Source organism: Formica exsecta, unplaced genomic scaffold, assembly GCF_003651465.1.
Source record: "Formica exsecta isolate Colony F162 unplaced genomic scaffold, ASM365146v1 scaffold594, whole genome shotgun sequence".
NCBI classification, from domain to species: domain Eukaryota; kingdom Metazoa; phylum Arthropoda; class Insecta; order Hymenoptera; family Formicidae; genus Formica; species Formica exsecta.
This window is the reverse complement of record NW_021853215.1, coordinates 98024-115890: the sequence shown is the minus strand read 5'-3', so window position 1 is coordinate 115890 and position 17867 is coordinate 98024. Positions and strand designations below refer to the sequence as shown.

Genomic DNA, 17867 nt, shown 5'->3' with positions numbered 1-17867 from the left:
CGAATGCCAAAGGTAAACTGTATGATAAATATGTTAACTATTTGCGAAGTTTGCGAAATAATGGATTGGCTTCTTCCTCTAGAAATACGATTGAGACTCAGACTGCACCAGGTATATTTTTACTTTCTTTTTTAGAATATTTAACGTACACTGATTTAAATAAATCATATTCTTTCTTTTCATGAACACATATAATTCTAATTTCAGTTGTAAGTGAAAATATTAAAGGCCAGTTGGAATGGCTACGCACTCATAAGGAACCATTTGAGGATGTAAAGGCGAGATGGGAAGCAACTCATGAGGCTAGACTTTATATGCTACGGAATACAGAAAGTACACAAACTATTTTTGATTACATAAACGACTTTAGTGTTTTGCAATTGAGTTCTGGTTATATATTGGTAAGCAACAAATTTAAAATAGATATAAATGATTTAAATATATTAATTTTGATTCCAAGTTTAATATAAGACTTTGACTTACAGCTGTTGTCAGATTTTAAGAATTTATACTCAGACTATGATTTGCACATGTGGAGTAAATGGCCTTCTTTGTCGCAAAAAATATGTACACTTCTGAAATTAAAAGGTATGTGTGTGTTATATTTATATATAACAAAATATTTTATAAAATTAACTTTGATTTATGATATTTTATGTTTATCTGAATTAATATAAATTATTAATAAATTTTTGTTTCTATTCATAGATGAAAGTGATCTTGCTATTTTTATGAGTTTGGGAAATATTTTCACTCCTACTCCAGTACAATTAGAAAATAATAAAAGGTAGAAGCCAAACGCTCAAGAAGTACTTGATGGATTTATACTTCATGTAAAGGTACATTTTTTTTCTTTCAGTGAACTGTAATTGTTATTACTAGTTTATTCTTATTCTTTAATAAATATTTAATTCATCAATGATTACAATTATTAAATACAGTTATAATTACAAATTTTTAATTCCAGTTTTACAATTCTTAAAATATATGTATTTTTTCTGTAGATAAACAACGATTTAACACCATCTATGGAAAGAATCGTCTTAAGAGCACAGCGGATAATATCTATTACTATTAACGCCATCTTTCAGCCGGCGTGAACTAACAAATTTAAGAAATTAGGCTCTCGAGTGAACTCACAAATTCAAATAATCGCGGGCTAGTAAGAGCCAGAACGCGGATGGCAGTGCGTCAGTTTCATAGAAAAATAAGTTTTCTATGAAACTGAATATGTGCACAGGGCACGAAATTTACTTGGTGTATACCAAGATTTTTTTAAAATTAATCTTAATTCGAGATTTACAATAATCCCTCTTGCTTTTTCCTTGTGTGCGTTATCCCTTCCCACGCTACGGCAACGGGCAGAGTCTCAAAACTGGCATCCCTGCCACTACCTACTACCTCTTGGGGCTAAGGTTGAACTTAGCCCCGCCGGGTTGTACCAGCTCTGTATACCTACGGGACTGAGGTTGTACTCGGCCCCGCCGGGTTGCACCGGCTCCTGTCACTACCGCTCCTAGGGCCGAGGTTGCACTCAGCTCCGCCGGGTTGCACCGGCTCCTATCTCTACCTAAGGCCAAGGTTGTACTTGGTTCCGTCGGGTTGCACCGGCTTCCGTTGCCAAGGCAGGGTCCGATGTGACACTCGGCCCTGCCCGCAATACCCAGTTACCTGGCCTGACCCTAGTATATAAGTCGCCTGTAGATATCGCGCCGTAGTCTTAAGCCTGTTCGCTATAAGTCCGCTAGTAATAAGCCTGGTAATAATAAGTCCGCTAGAGATAAGCCTGCTAGTCATAAGGCCTGTTAGAAATAAGCCCGCGAGATATAGCCAGCGCCGTAGACATAAGCCCGCGTGTAAATAAAACCACCGTAGACATTAAGCCGCGTCCGCCTGCGCTCCCGCCGCATACCGCCTTGCGTTTCTCATACCGCTTCGCGCCCGCCGCTTTACACGTCCCGCTGCACACCGCACCGCGCCTGACACCAGCTTGCTGCCTACCGCTCGCTCACCGGCACCGCCTGGCCCTGCACGCTGCTTTGTATATATCTATCTTTATCTAAATAAACTATCTTTTCTACCTACATTGTGTTCTCGTAAGCTTGAGTCTCCCCTCCTCTCGAACCCGGACACCGACGAGCCGAATGGATACCGTTCGCAATGTTCACATATAATACGACGCCGCACACAGCTATGGGGTATACACCCTTCGATTTAGTCTACGGGCACCAAGCGGATCTACCTACGTCACTGACGAGACCGCCTAAACTGACATATAATTACGACAATTACGCGCAAGAATTAAAAGAAAAACTAAGAGCAACGAATCAGCTCGCAAAAGAGCATATCAAGGAAGAAAAAATTAAAGCCAAAAAACAGTATGACAAAAATACTAGAGAAGTAAAATTTAAAGTCGGCGACAAAGTACTAATGCATGACGAGATCCTCCGACGCGGACGATCTAAGAAACTTGAATCTCTATGGACCGGACCATACGTAATAATTGAAAAAAATTCAGACTTAAACTACACGATAAAAAAGGGGAGGAAAACAGTTCGCATGCACATAAACAAATTAAAACCATTTATAGAAAATTAAAATAAAAACTTAATCTATTCATTGTTTGAACGACCGAGAAATCGCATCCGCTGCAAAGTGCGACGGGCAAAACATGCATAGAAAAATAATAAAAAACACGGGCAAAACTGCAATACGAGGAAACTGTAAATTAACAACCTCAGACATGACAATACAAACGAAAGAAACTGTCTACGAGACAGACATAGAGACCTACTTACCCGAAATCAATATCACATTTTTACGGGACCAAAATACACTGACACACGACAACGACACCTTAAAGGACGTAACACTACACCGAGCAGAGTTAGTGAAATTAAAGGCCCAGTTAGAAAAAATAAATAATAACAATAATTATAATCGTAACCGTAATATATATAATCATAAGAAATAAAAGGAAACATACGAAACGACCGTCAGTCAGGATATACGAAGAAGACGAACTACGTATATCCTACGGATTCCCAAACCCATACTAAAACGTAGTTTAAGTACACGATTTTAGATAAGTATAGGAATAATAAGAAACGATTATACCTCATATTATATACGGGAAAAATATTGTACATTAGAATAAGAAAAAATAATTTTATTTGTTTTGCGAAAAACGTCACTTTTACACCTCCGTTTTTCTCTTTTTTTTTTACGGGGAAGGGATGTTATAGCCCAAAAAGGCTATACACGAATTACTAGAGATATATTATTTTAGAGATATATTATTTTATACGGTAAGACGTTGCTCAACGTGTAACGCGAATACAGATCACGTTACGAACGTTGACCGAGTGAAGCGCTGACAACGCGAGCCACGCGCGAAGCCCGAGCGACCGCGCAACCACTTCATTGCGAAAACGCGGAAATCAGGGCAAGCGGAATAAGGGCATTGCGAAAATGCAAGCAAAGAAGTCCTACTTAGAACTCCTTAGCTTGCATCCGGATCTTGCCAAAAATCGAGCGACACGACACATGGTATTGTCGCTAAACGATCCCCTCCTGGGAAACCAAGAGGAGATAATAAAAAGACCCATCGCTAACGAGCGGCGGGCAGTCTTTATCCTTAATTAATATTAAGCGGGCAGTATCGCTAACAGTCGCGAGTGTCAACAGCAAGTGTCGATAATTATTGCAAAATCGAGTAATCACGCTTAGTAAAAATCGTGGAGATCGAGAAGCGAGTCTCGCGACGTAAACCCGACTCCAAACACGCGCACGCGAGTGTCAGTTAACGCGATACGCGACACGAGTAGATAATAAAAACGAGGACGAATTATAACTAAGACCATTTGTAGTGAATAAAATCTTTATTTAACTTAAAAAGTGTTTAGTGTTACGGGTAACCAGCCAGACGCATCCCAGATTCCTAAATCTTAATCCGGCAACGATCCCGAAATTTACCGTGCCTCACCCGAGGCATAACAGTTAGTACTACAATTAATTTTGATTTCTATACTTATTTCTTTGTAACATTTGCATATTATTATTATTATTTGCGATATTATACGTGAATTTTTTTTTTTTAGGACAAGAAATAAACTATGAAGCGCTCATTTGCTTAGAAGCAAAAGATTTAATATCACTTTTACCCAAAGCAGGGCCTAGAGTAAAATTTTGGGAAAAAACTGGAAGCTTATAAGATTGTAACACTTGAGGTAAGTACAAAAATATTAACTAAATGGCCATACTTATTTCCAAATGATATTGACAATGCAATAAATAGTCGTCAATTTTGTATATTTCGAAATATTTAAAATGTTTGTTTGTTGTTCATTAGCACATCATTGATTTGTAAATTTGCATTCGTATAATTTTGCATTTAGTTTAAATATTAAAAATATTCATATATATTTAGAAGATTATTGAAGATAATACAATTTTTTATAAATTAAATAATTTATATATTATTTTATTGATTTTATTTCTTTATCTTTATTGATTCGTGTAATTTTGTATTTAAAATGAAACAAACACTTGTAACATTGCTTGATATATTTTAGATTGTGTTGATAAGCTCATATTTTTATATTTTCATCAGGGAGATAAAACATAATACGTTATTTCTGTCCATTTTTTTTAATTTCTCCTAGGTTACTTTTTCTCCACAAATCTTATCCTTAAATGAAAATGAGGTTGAAAATATTGCACAAACTTTATCTTTTGATGAAGATAAGATTGAAACTATTGTTATGTCAAATATTGAGGAAAATGGCTCATCCCAGCACTTTCTAAACACTCCTGCCTGCGATATTATTGAAAATGTTCCTTCTTCTAGCAGCTTGCAAGAAGAAATCATTCAAAAAAACTGTGTTCAGCTTAATCCTGCACATACATTACTATGTAAAGAGAAAGAAAAAACAAATGTAAGTTCGACAAATAATATTTAACGTACACTGATTTAAATAAATCATATTCTTTCTTTTCATGAACACATATAATTCTAATTTCAGTTGTAAGTGAAAATATTAAAGGCCAGTTGGAATGGCTACGCACTCATAAGGAACCATTTGAGGATGTAAAGGCGAGATGGGAAGCAACTCATGAGGCTAGACTTTATATGCTACGGAATACAGAAAGTACACAAACTATTTTTGATTACATAAACGACTTTAGTGTTTTGCAATTGAGTTCTGGTTATATATTGGTAAGCAACAAATTTAAAATAGATATAAATGATTTAAATATATTAATTTTGATTCCAAGTTTAATATAAGACTTTGACTTACAGCTGTTGTCAGATTTTAAGAATTTATACTCAGACTATGATTTGCACATGTGGAGTAAATGGCCTTCTTTGTCGCAAAAAATATGTACACTTCTGAAATTAAAAGGTATGTGTGTGTTATATTTATATATAACAAAATATTTTATAAAATTAACTTTGATTTATGATATTTTATGTTTATCTGAATTAATATAAATTACTAATAAATTTTTGTTTTTATTCATAGATGAAAGTGATCTTGCTATTTTTATGAGTTTGGGAAATATTTTCACTCCTACTCCAGTACAATTAGAAAATAATAAAAGGTAGAAGCCAAACGCTCAAGAAGTACTTGATGGATTTATACTTCATGTAAAGGTACATTTTTTTTCTTTCAGTGAACTGTAATTGTTATTACTAGTTTATTCTTATTCTTTAATAAATATTTAATTCATCAATGATTACAATTATTAAATACAGTTATAATTACAAATTTTTAATTCCAGTTTTACAATTCTTAAAATATATGTATTTTTTCTGTAGATAAACAACGATTTAACACCATCTATGGAAAGAATCGTCTTAAGAGCACAGCGGATGAAATATAAAGTTCAACCTTTAATTGTTGCTGTTGGAGCGACATTGGCTGAATGTAAAGATTTCTACGTTGTGATTGATAAAAACTACTATCATTTTAATGATTGCAAGACTGCTGTGGATGTTTGTTTCAAAGCAATTCATGCACTTCATGCACATTATTCACCACAGAATAAGACAATTTGGTATTTTCTTCAACATGGTCTTTATCAATTGAAAACTTCTTGGGATAAAGTTATACCACAAGTAAGTAAAGGACCAAAAAATTTAGAAAATATAATGGAGTAATAATCAATATTATTGGTATTATTGGTATTATTGATATTATCTTCGAGGTTTCTCTCTCTTTCTGAAGTGTTTTCAATTTTGTTATTAATCAAAACATTAATTAATCAAAGTATTCTTTAAAAAAATCATAAGAAAATAAAACAAAATCATTTAAAAAAAAATCATACAGGAAATTGATATAATATCTAGTGATATATTATTATTGGGTAGAATAACTTATCTTTTAAGCTATACAAATATTTGAATCGTTAATATGCCTCGTTGTATAGTCAAAGCGTGTAAGGTTGAGACTCTTCGTACGATAAAGGCACTGTATCTTCATATTCAATTTTATCACAAGTTTTTAAAAGGAAAAATTAAGTGTCCAGAACACCAATGTTTGAGAGCTTTCAATGGATGGCAATCATTTCGGAGACATTTACTCACATTCTATAAATTCCGTTCAGTAACATCAAATTATCGTCCAAATGCTGATAATAATAGAAAACATAACGTTTTTGATAAAAGCGAGAGTAACAATATTGATAAAAGCGTTAGTAACAATGAAAACTACAAGTCATTTGACAATGCTGTTGAATATATACAGGATTTTGCTTTATCATTCGTAGCCAAGTTTTATGCCAATCCTAATCTCTCCCAAAATATTGTACAGGATATTATAGATAATACTCATGATTTTTTGGATATTATTGTAAATTCAGTAAATTCATCACTTATTTCTTATTTAGAAAGTAAATCAGTAGATCCAAATATTTTGGATAAAATATAAAGTAAATTAGAACTTTTTAAAAAACCTTTTAAAGGTATGGAAACAGAGTACCTTCGATTAAAAAAGTTTCAAAATAGTGGATATTTTATCAAATCTGATGATTATATTATTGGAAGTTATTTTCGTGACAAAATAATTAAAAGTAGAATAATGAAAAAAACATGCGATATTAAAGCTAAATTTATATCCATGAGAAAGGTTCTTCAGAGTTTTTTACCTCTTCCTGGAGTTTTGAAAACTATTTTAGACTACATGGATAGTCTATCAGAAGAGAAAGGTATAATATCTAATTTTATTCAAGGCGAATTATGGCAACATAAAATACATGCGTTTTTTCAAGGAAAAACAGTCCTCCCCCTTTTTATTTATTATGATGATCTTGAAGTATGCAATCCACTTGGATCTCATGCTTCAATTCAAAAGCTTGGAGATGTTTTTTATTCTATTCCATGTCTGCCTCCTCAGTTTCTTTCTCAGCTGGAAAATATTTTTTAGCTCTTCTTTTTCACTCAGTTGATCGAAGTCAGTTTTCAAATACAAGTATCTTTACCATTCTTGTTGATGAAATAAATTACTTACAGAAAGAAGGTTTAAAAATACAAACGAGAGAAGGTTCTTTCCATATTTATTTTGCTTTAGGTCTTGTTTTGGGTGACAATCTCGGATTAAACTCAGCTTTGGGTTTTACTGAAAGCTTTAATGCAACGTATTTTTGTCGATTCTGTAAAATGTCGAAAAATGATTCTCATTCATGCCCAGTGAAAAGAACAGATCTTTTGCGCACTGAACAAAATTATAATAATGATCTTCTTTTGAACAATATGAAGGAAACTGGCGTAAAAGAAAATAGTGTATGGAATAAAGTTAATTATTTTGTTATGTCTCCGGAGAGGCACGGTAGTTAGGATTGTTTGCCGGAAGGAATTTGGGAATTCGGGCTCCTTGGTTTCCGCGTTTTCGTAATGAGTGATTGCGCGGTCGCTCGGGCTTCGCGCGTGGCTCGCGTTGTCAGCGCTTCGCTCGGTCAACGTTCGTAACGTGATCTGTATTCGCGTTACACGTTGAGCAATGTCTTATCGTATAAAATAATATATCTCTAAAATAATATGTATCTAGTAATTCGTATATAGCCTTTTCGGGCTATAACAATTTTCATGTAACAGCTAATGCTGCTGTAGATAAAATGCATGATTTTGATGAAGGAGTATACAAATATGGAATGAGCCATATATTATATCACTATATTTATGATATCAAAAACGTATCTCTTAATATTTTAAATGAGCGTTTGAAAGGTATTGATTACGCTTCAAATAATATTTCTAACAGACTTCCATCTTTAAGAAAGGATGAAGTGAGAAAGAAGAAATTATCTTTTTCAGCTAGTGAAATGAGTTATTTTTTGCTTTTATTTCCATTTATTGTTGGAGAAGATGTTTGCCATGATGATGTATGGGAATATTATTTGATTTTACGTAAGATTCATGATTTAGTTAATGCAAAATATCTCCAAGAGGAATGCGCTGAGCTGCTTGGAGTGTTAATAGAAGAACATCATGTAAAATATTGCAATCTTTTTATGGATAATCTAAAAGCAAAACATCATAATACATAAATAACATGACACATTATAAATCTGTAATGAAAAAAAGTGAACCTCCGTCTCATTTAAGTGTTGCACGATTTGAATCAAAAAATCTGTTGGAGAAATTGTTTTTACCGGCCAATCTCGTTCCACCCTTTGATACCGACAGCGACCTTTTCTATCTTTTTCTAACTTACTTACCTTCTTCCTCCCGACTCTTTTGTTCTCTCGTTCCTACAAGGACACGTTATTTTATCACTCAATAAAGCTATAATTTTCTCGTGCATCCAGAGTGATATTTATTTGTGCCTGCCTAATTATAACAGGTTATGGGCCCAGGCAAATAACGCGAGAAATATTTTTTCGATAAAAGGTGAATATAATTAGTATAAGATACTCTTGAAGCTGACATTGAGGTTATCTCGCCGCATCGTGCAATAGTGGAAAATATAACCGAAATAAAATGGAAAGTGAACTCACACGAGTGATAAAGCTTAAAAGCATCGAGAACTGGGGAATATGGAAATTCCAAATAAGAGTAATTCTGAATTCCCACGGCGCGCTAGATGTCACACTGGGAACGGATGTAAGACCGGCGGATCCAGGAGATACCACGAACGAGACCACACGTGCTGCATATACAAAGAACCTTGCGACATGGAACAAAGCCGACGCAATAGCACAAAAGGTAATCGTGACAACCGTCGGAAAACAGCCGACGCTTCATATCATAAACTGCACAACAGCTGCAGAAATGTGGCAAAAATTGACCTCAATTTATGAGCAGAAATCAGAGGCAAGTATACATATGCTACAACAAAATTGGTACAATGCTACGAAGAAGAGTTCAGATGACATTGCCACACACATCGCCAAGCTGGAGGACATTGCGCACAGACTAAAGTTAATGGGTGAGACAATCGCAGACTCCATGATAATCACTAAAATTCTTATGGCATTGCCCACAGGCTATCGACATTTTGTCAGTGCCTGGGAATCAGCGCCAACGGGAGAACGCATATTAGAAAATCTAAAGGCGAGACTCATAACTGAGGAATCCAGACACACTGTGCGAGAGGACAAAAATGATAACGTTCTCTCATCCAAGGCCCAACGGAAAATCAAAGCATAGCAGTGGAGAATCTAGTCATTGGGCCAGAGACTGTTCGCAAAAGAAAGGAGATGATGACAAAGGAGGACGCAGTGCATCAGAGAAAAAACTGCACGGTGAGGGATTGGTAAGCGAAGCTCTTACGTCAACATTTTCAGAACACATGAGGAACGCAGTCTGGTTCCTGGATTCCGGAGCCAGTAATCATATGTCAAATCGGAAAGATTGGTTTACCACGTACGAAGTTTTCGACTCCCCTACAGCGGTGCGTATAGGCGACGGAGGCTGTATCAAGGCTTATGGAAAAGGCTGCATTAACGTTACCATGTTTAATGGAAAAAGTTGAATCGAGAATCATCTAGTTGACGTGTTATACGTACCTAAATTAAATTACAATCTGTTCTTGGTTGGAATAGCACTAGACAAAGGTCTTGAGATGCAGTCGACAAAAACTAACTGCGAGCTAATCAAAGATGGACGCATAGTAGCCATGGGAGTGCGTCAAGGTAAGATGTATGTGATGCAGTTCGAGGTCACCGAACCAAAAAGGTCAAGGTCGAAACAGGGACTACAAGCATACATAACCTCAATCTCAAACGATATGCTGAAGGACTGTCACGAAAAACTGGCCCACCAAAATTTCAAACACTTCAAATCCTTAATAGATTGCAGATATCCGTAAAAGGTGGAAAAGACCCATTCTGCGAAGCATGTACCATGGAAAAGATGCACCGACTTCCCTTTCCGGATAGTAACACAAAAACAAAAGACATCGGTGAAATTATACATGCCGACCTCTGCGGACCCATGCCTACAAAATCTTTTGGACGATCGAGGTACTATCTTCTACTAAAGGATGACTACTCATACTACCGTGAAATATATTTCATTGAGAGCAAAGCGGAAACATTGGATCGTATAGAGAATTTCCTAAAGAAGGCGGAGAAACAGTGTCCAAGAGGTGTTCGGATTCTTCGGACGGACAACGGACTCGAATTTGTTAACAACGAAATGAAGGCATTGACGGATAGACTCGGGATAAGACACCAGCGGACAGTAGCCTACACAGGAGAGGAGGCCTAACGCAGGAGAAACGGGGCAATGATGATCTATGGTTAGATGATGAAAATAATCTAAGTCAGGACGAAGACTCAGATAATAATCCAGAACCAATAGAAAACAACGATGAACTACAACTCGAAATACAAGAGAAGCATCAGATCCAAATGCTCCAAACGCTGAAGCACAGCCCGAAGACGCAGCAGAAGAAGTGAACAATGAAAACGGAGACAGAACGGCACTGCAACTCCCCGCTAGGTACCAAAATAATATATTTTTTACCGAAAATGAAGAACCTCTCTCATATCAAGAAGCCGTCCAGAGTGAAGAAGCAGCGCACTGGAAGAAAGCAATGGACGAAGAAGTCGAGTCACTCAACCGAAATCAGGTATGGGAGCTCACAGAGGCACCAAAGAATCGCACAACGATAAACTGCAAATGGACATACAAATTAAAAAGAGATGTCAATGGTAATATTCAGAGGTACAAGGCAAGACTTGTCGCGCGCGGATTCAGACAACGAATGGGAATTGACTACCAGAAAACGCACAGTCCAGTGGTTCGTTTCGACTCAATTCGTGCTATCCTCGCTGTTGCTTCCTGCGAGCACATGCGAATCAAACAATTCGATGTGAAAACGGCCTTTCTATACGGCGACATCGAGGAAACCATCTACATGCAGCAACCCGAAGGATACGAAGACGGAACCGGAAGAGTTTGCAAATTGAGACGCAGCCTGTATGGATTAAAGCAATCCTCTCGATGTTGGAACAAACGATTCACCGGTTTTCTACAAAGATTCCAATTGAAGGCAGCAAACGCAGATCCATGCGTATTCACGAGCCAAAAACAAGAACAGAAACTAATTTTGGTCATCTACATTGACGACGGTCTGGTAGTAGCACAGGACCAGGAACTGATAAGTAACCTTCTCAACGAGCTCAAAGGCGAATTCGAGATAACGTATCATGATGCAAATCTGTTCTTAGGTATGCATATCGAACGAGCACCCGATGGATCTATTTTTCTACATCAGGAAACTTACGCAAGAAGAGTTTTCGAACGGTTCAAAAGAGAGGCCAACCCTGTTGCTATTCCTGCAGACCCTCATCAAGAATTAGCACAAGCGGGAGATCAAAGCGAAGCACCTTATCGTGAAGCCGTCGGAAGCCTTATGTACTTGTCAGTAGCTACGAGACCACATATCACATTTGCCGTGAATCGGGCCAGCCGGTATTTAGAAAAACCCACAACGACACAATGGAAGGCTGTGAAACGAATATTAAAATATTTAAAAGGTACAATTAGTTACGGACTCAAGTTCAAAGGCGGCCACAGAAAAGAATTATACGCGACGCAGATTACGCTGGAGACCTGGAAACACGAAGGTCGACGACAGGATACGTCCTAAAATTGGCCTCGGGGACGATTTCATGGAACTCGCAGAGGCAACACGTCGTTGCATTATCAACTACAGATACAGAATACATGGCTGCATGCTAGACAGCCAAAGAAATAGCCTGGATGAAAACTCTAGTCAAGAAACTGTTAGATATCAAGGATGTACACAGACGCTATATATGGACAATCAGAGTGCAATAAGTCTTATTAAAAGTCCAGTATTTCATAAAAGAGTCAAGCACATCGACGTGCGATTCCATTATATTCGAGAACAATATATAGGAAAGGAGTTCTCGCTGGAATAATTAGCATCAAAGGAACAACACGCGGACATTCTGACGAAACCACTACCTCGACAGCAGCATCAGTACCATCGAGAGACATTGGGAGTCCACGAAAAACATTTTAAAACAGAAAAACGAATATAAGGACGATAAAACCAAAGCGGGAGTGTTGGAGAAATTGTTTTTACCGGCCAATCTCGTTCCACCCTTTGATACCGACAGCGACCTTTTCTATCTTTTTCTAACTTACTTACCTTCTTCCTCCCGACTCTTTTGTTCTCTCGTTCCTACAAGGACACGTTATTTTATCACTCAATAAAGCTATAATTTTCTCGTGCATCCAGTGATATTTATTTGTGCCTGCCTAATTATAACAAAATCGATTATTGAAACTTGCTGCAAATGCCACATGTTCTCGTAAAAATATAACACATTCACTTGCTACAAAAGAACAGTTCTATCTTTGTTATAGATTTTTATCTACAATGGGTTTGATTGATAATCAAAAACTAGGTCCAATACTTTTTGCGGATAACATTTCATAAGAACTCTTTACCAGCAAATTTTATGAGCAAATGTTTAGAAGTTTCTTGGGCTGAATTTAGAGGAATTATTTATAAACCTGATTTATGTGTTGTTTTAAATATTTCCACTAATCATCTTCTTCAGTTTGGCATTGTAAGACACGTTTTTTGTAATGATTCTAATAATTTATGTTTAGTATGCCAAAATCTCCTCAATATAGGATTCTGCGAAGCTCCTTATGGTTATGAAGTTGAAATATTATCAGAAATGTCTTGTGTTGTTGTTGAAAATTTATGTCATCTTTTCCCTGCTATTATTGCACGTTTATCTAAAAGTGGAATTCTGTTGGTCTCAACCAAACATGCTTTGTAAATTTATAGTTATTTATAGTAATAATATTAATAATTAATATTAATAAAGTATAGTATTTTAAGTAATAAAGTATAGTATTTTAAGTTACTTTATGGTATAGTATTTTTATACTTACTTGTGGTATAATAATTGATATAAAAAAATAATGGTATAATATATAATAATTTTTCTCTGTGCACAATACTTATGGTACAATATAAGTCAATTCCGTATGTAATAATTTTTCTGTATGCAATTTAATTCTCTATGTATTAATAATAATTTTTTTCATGATATAAGTCTATTTCGCATATAATAAGATTTCTCTATGCAATTGTTGTATTGGAAAAATAATGTGGTACGTAATTGTATACAATATAATTTTGTATGAAATATATGTATACATTCAATATAAATTTATTATTTCATTATTTATAAAAAACCATACCAATAAAATAAAAAACTCGTTTTTTAACTAAAAAGTTGTGTTAACCTAACTAAATAAATTTAGTAGTGAAATAAATTTCTTCTTGTTAAATCTACCAGAATTTCTTGATAATCTAACTAAATGAATTTAGATATCTATCAGAATTTTTTGATGACCTAACTAAATGAATTTGATTATCTATCAGAATTTCTTGATGACCTAACTAAAGGAATTTATCATGCTCGTCTGGTAATTTCTATAAGAATTCTGATTCGTCCATTTTCGAACAGATGTATTGGTTGAATCTACCAGAATTCCTTATAATGCAACAAGACTTTTTTTCCAGTGTACTAACGTACGATACGAATACCTTACCTTCACTGAACACAAGATATGAACCGTATCATTTACAACACAAATAATACGCGTTTATGTTTACAAATTAACAAGACCTTAAGTCCTTTAAATTTTGTACATAAAGAGCAAACCGATATCCAAATATGCTATCTTAACTCTATTGGAAAATAAAACAAGCTATAATTTGAAAACAAGGTCATATCGGACATATGTTTATATGAATTTTTTCTCTTATTTTTGTGTCCTGAATCCCCCATTGCAATACTTCCCACTTTTTAGGATACACCCTGTATATATACAGCGTGTTCGACAAGTAAGTGATCAAACGAAAGATGTGCGTGCGTGCGTGCGTGCGTGCGTGCGTGCGTGTGTGTGTGTAATTTTTTTTATATGTGTAAATATATCACTTAAAAATAATAAAAATAATAATACTTTTATTGTTTAATAATATATTTATCTCTCTTTTACAAATTTTAATAGTTTCTCATCGGCAGCTTGTCCGCAACAAGCTTATAGCGAACGAGATGAGCATTGAGAGTGAGCAAGAGATATATATGAATGCGAGTAAGACAATATAGGAATGAGACAATCATAGAAGCAAGCAAGAGGAAAATAGCAACGTCCAAAGAAGACTCGAAGATCGAGCCTTTACCGTTCTTTTTCTTACTTGCTCTTATTGTTGTCTCGCTTGCTTCTGATAAGGCAATAATAAGAGTCTCATGATGAATTAGCCTGGACTCGCACCAGGGGCAAAGTCTGTTGATAAAATCAAAGGAATTTAGCCTGGACTCGAACCAGGGGCAAACTCTTTTGGTAAAGTCAACGGAGTTTAGCCCAGACTCAAACCAGGAGCAAAATGAGTCGGTAAGGGGCAAAGTGTGTTCCACGGAAATGCCGGTCTCGCCATCATCCGGGCCTTTGGCTATCTGTCTATTAATCTGTGGTTGCGGAGAGTAATGTTTCAAAAATCGAAACGAACGAGAATGTTCTGCGTAATCGAATAGACGCTGTGGCAAATTACGTTTCGAAAATCGTAGCGAGCAAAAATGCTCTAAATAAACGGACCGACGCTTTGGATAAACAGATCGGCGCTGCGAAGGATACGCTATCGCATTACGCGAAGCGCGAATAATCGTACAACGATATGGGAATTGACCGAGAAGTCGCGGTGGATTCTGAACGGGCGGAGAGACGATAAAACTCTGGATAAGCGATTTGGAGAAAATCGTAGTATCACACTTTAGAATGAGCGTCGAAAAACGAATACTGGTGGAGAAGTTGCACGAGCCCGCGAGAAGGAACTTCCCGCGTTGTCGCGTCACGATGCGCGGGTATGACGACTTGTGACAAGCGGATGTGATCGAGATGCGTCCTTACGCGAGACGCAACGAAGGCCAAAACTACATACTCACCGTTATCGATGCGTTAAGCAAATACGCGTGGGCCGTACCGTTCAAAAGCCAGAGCGCTAGCGAGGTTGCCCGAGCCTTATCTAAGATAGTGCGAGACTTTAAGCGGTGTCCGAAAAATTTGCAAACGGACAAAGGGAAGGAATTCTACAACGTCGAAGTGCGGAAGTTAACAAAGAAGCGTAGAATGAATCATTATTCGATGTATTCGGTGATGAAGGCGTCGATCGTCGAACGATTCAATCGCACGTTCAAGAACTCCATGTGGAAGTACTTCACGCTGAACGGAACGTACAAGTGCCTCGACTCGTCGAAGAATACAATGCGCGAAAACATCGCATTATCGGTATGAGACCTATCGACGAAACTCCCGCAAAACCAAAGCGGGAGTGTTGGAGAAATTGTTTTTACCGGCCAATCTCGTTCCACCCTTTGATACCGACAGCGACCTTTTCTATCTTTTTCTAACTTACTTACCTTCTTCCTCCCGACTCTTTTGTTCTCTCGTTCCTAAAAGGACACGTTATTTTATCATTCAATAAAGCTATAATTTTCTCGTGCATCCAGTGATATTTATTTGTGCCTGCCTAATTATAACAAAATCGATTATTGAAACTTGCTGCAAATGCCACATGTTCTCGTAAAAATATAACACATTCACTTGCTACAAAAGAACAGTTCTATCTTTGTTATAGATTTTTATCTACAATGGGTTTGATTGATAATCAAAAACTAGGTCCAATACTTTTTGCGGATAACATTTCATAAGAACTCTTTACCAGCAAATTTTATGAGCAAATGTTTAGAAGTTTCTTGGGCTGAATTTAGAGGAATTATTTATAAACCTGATTTATGTGTTGTTTTAAATATTTCCACTAATCATCTTCTTCAGTTTGGCATTGTAAGACACGTTTTTTGTAATGATTCTAATAATTTATGTTTAGTATGCCAAAATCTCCTCAATATAGGATTCTGCGAAGCTCCTTATGGTTATGAAGTTGAAATATTATCAGAAATGTCTTGTGTTGTTGTTGAAAATTTATGTCATCTTTTCCCTGCTATTATTGCACGTTTATCTAAAAGTGGAATTCTGTTGGTCTCAACCAAACATGCTTTGTAAATTTATAGTTATTTATAGTAATAATATTAATAATTAATATTAATAAAGTATAGTATTTTAAGTAATAAAGTATAGTATTTTAAGTTACTTTATGGTATAGTATTTTAAGTTACTTTATGGTATAGTATTTTTATACTTACTTGTGGTATAATAATTGATATAAAAAAATAATGGTATAATATATAGTAATTTTTCTCTGTGCAATACTTATGGTATAAGTCAATTCCGTATGTAATAATTTTTCTGTATGCAATTTAATTCTCTTTGTATTAATAATAATTTTTTTTATGATATAAGTCTATTTCGTATATAATAAGTTTTCTCTATGCAATTGTTGTATTGGAAAAATAATGTGGTATGTAATTGTATACAATATAATGTTGTGTGAAATATATGTATATTTTCAATATAAATTTATTATTTTATTATTTATAAAAAACCAATAAAATAAAAAACTTGTTTTTTAACTAAACAGTTGTGTTAACCTAACTAAATGAATTTAGTAGTGAAATAAATTCCTTCTTGTTAAATCTACCAGAATTTCTTGATAATCTAACTAAATGAATTTATATATTTATCAGAATTTTTTGATGACCTAACTAAATGAATTTTATTATCTACCAGAATTTCTTGATGACCTAACTAAAGGAATTTATCATGCTCATCTGGTAATTTCTACAAGAATTCTGTTTCGTCCATTTTCGAACAGATGTATTGATTGAATCTACCAGAATTCCTTATAATGCAACAAGACTTTTTTTCCAGTGTATGTTTAGCGGCACGCAAAGGTTGAAGTAAGCTTCAGCAGCATTATGCGATATATTCCACGCAGCATTCTCCAAGATTTTACCCCTCTCGGCTGTTAGAGAGACATAGTCTTTAATCGTGGAAATTATTCCAACGTTCCTGTTGCGATCAATCTCCACACCGTCGAGTTCATATCGAAGTTCATCAAACATAAACGCGACAAAATTGTTTCCCAATATCACTCTTCTCCCTTCAGCTACTTTACGCACCATCAATTTTTCCTCGACATATAGAAAACTTTCACATGGTAACATGTACAAATCTTGATGTTGTATCGGTACCGTATCTCATCGCTATATCTAAGCGTTGTGTCGGCGTATGGATTGTACGTATGAGTCTCAATCTTGACGATACGATCGTCAAAGATCGGTTCGCCTCCGATATTCAAGATGTCAATTATATTGTTCAAGTATTTCGTACGACGAATCCCAATGATTTTAAAAACTCGCGATTCAACGCGCTGAGCTTCTTTTTAGCGTAACCAGATATCTGATTATTG

At 35.7% G+C, this 17867-nt stretch overlaps 2 protein-coding genes and 2 long non-coding RNA genes across 5 annotated transcripts; all 4 read left to right on the top strand.

Moving 5' to 3' along the window:
- Window positions 1–3926: 3926 nt before the first annotated feature.
- On the top strand, window positions 3927–4938 carry LOC115242412. Of its 2 annotated transcripts, none has more exons than XR_003885047.1 (3): window positions 3927–3998; window positions 4101–4229; window positions 4850–4938. It is a non-coding gene; the product is annotated as an uncharacterized LOC115242412 (long non-coding RNA). The 2 variants fall into 2 exon arrangements; XR_003885048.1 differs by having other exon boundaries at window positions 4665–4928.
- Window positions 4939–4983: 45 nt separating this feature from the next.
- Window positions 4984–6190, top strand: LOC115242411. Its single transcript, XR_003885046.1, has 4 exons — window positions 4984–5218; window positions 5303–5405; window positions 5526–5656; window positions 5822–6190. It is a non-coding gene; the product is annotated as an uncharacterized LOC115242411 (long non-coding RNA).
- Window positions 6191–7056: 866 nt separating this feature from the next.
- On the top strand, window positions 7057–8707 carry LOC115242409. Its single transcript, XM_029818673.1, has 2 exons — window positions 7057–7804; window positions 8083–8707. The coding sequence occupies exons 1-2, from the start codon at window positions 7319–7321 to the stop codon at window positions 8545–8547; spliced, it is 951 nt and encodes a 316-aa protein (XP_029674533.1). The 5' UTR covers window positions 7057–7318; the 3' UTR covers window positions 8548–8707.
- Window positions 8708–8980: 273 nt separating this feature from the next.
- LOC115242408 lies at window positions 8981–9649 on the top strand. The gene has a single exon (XM_029818671.1). It carries the CDS (start codon window positions 8981–8983, stop codon window positions 9647–9649), a length of 669 nt encoding a protein of 222 aa, XP_029674531.1.
- The last annotated feature ends 8218 nt before the right edge of the window (window positions 9650–17867 follow it).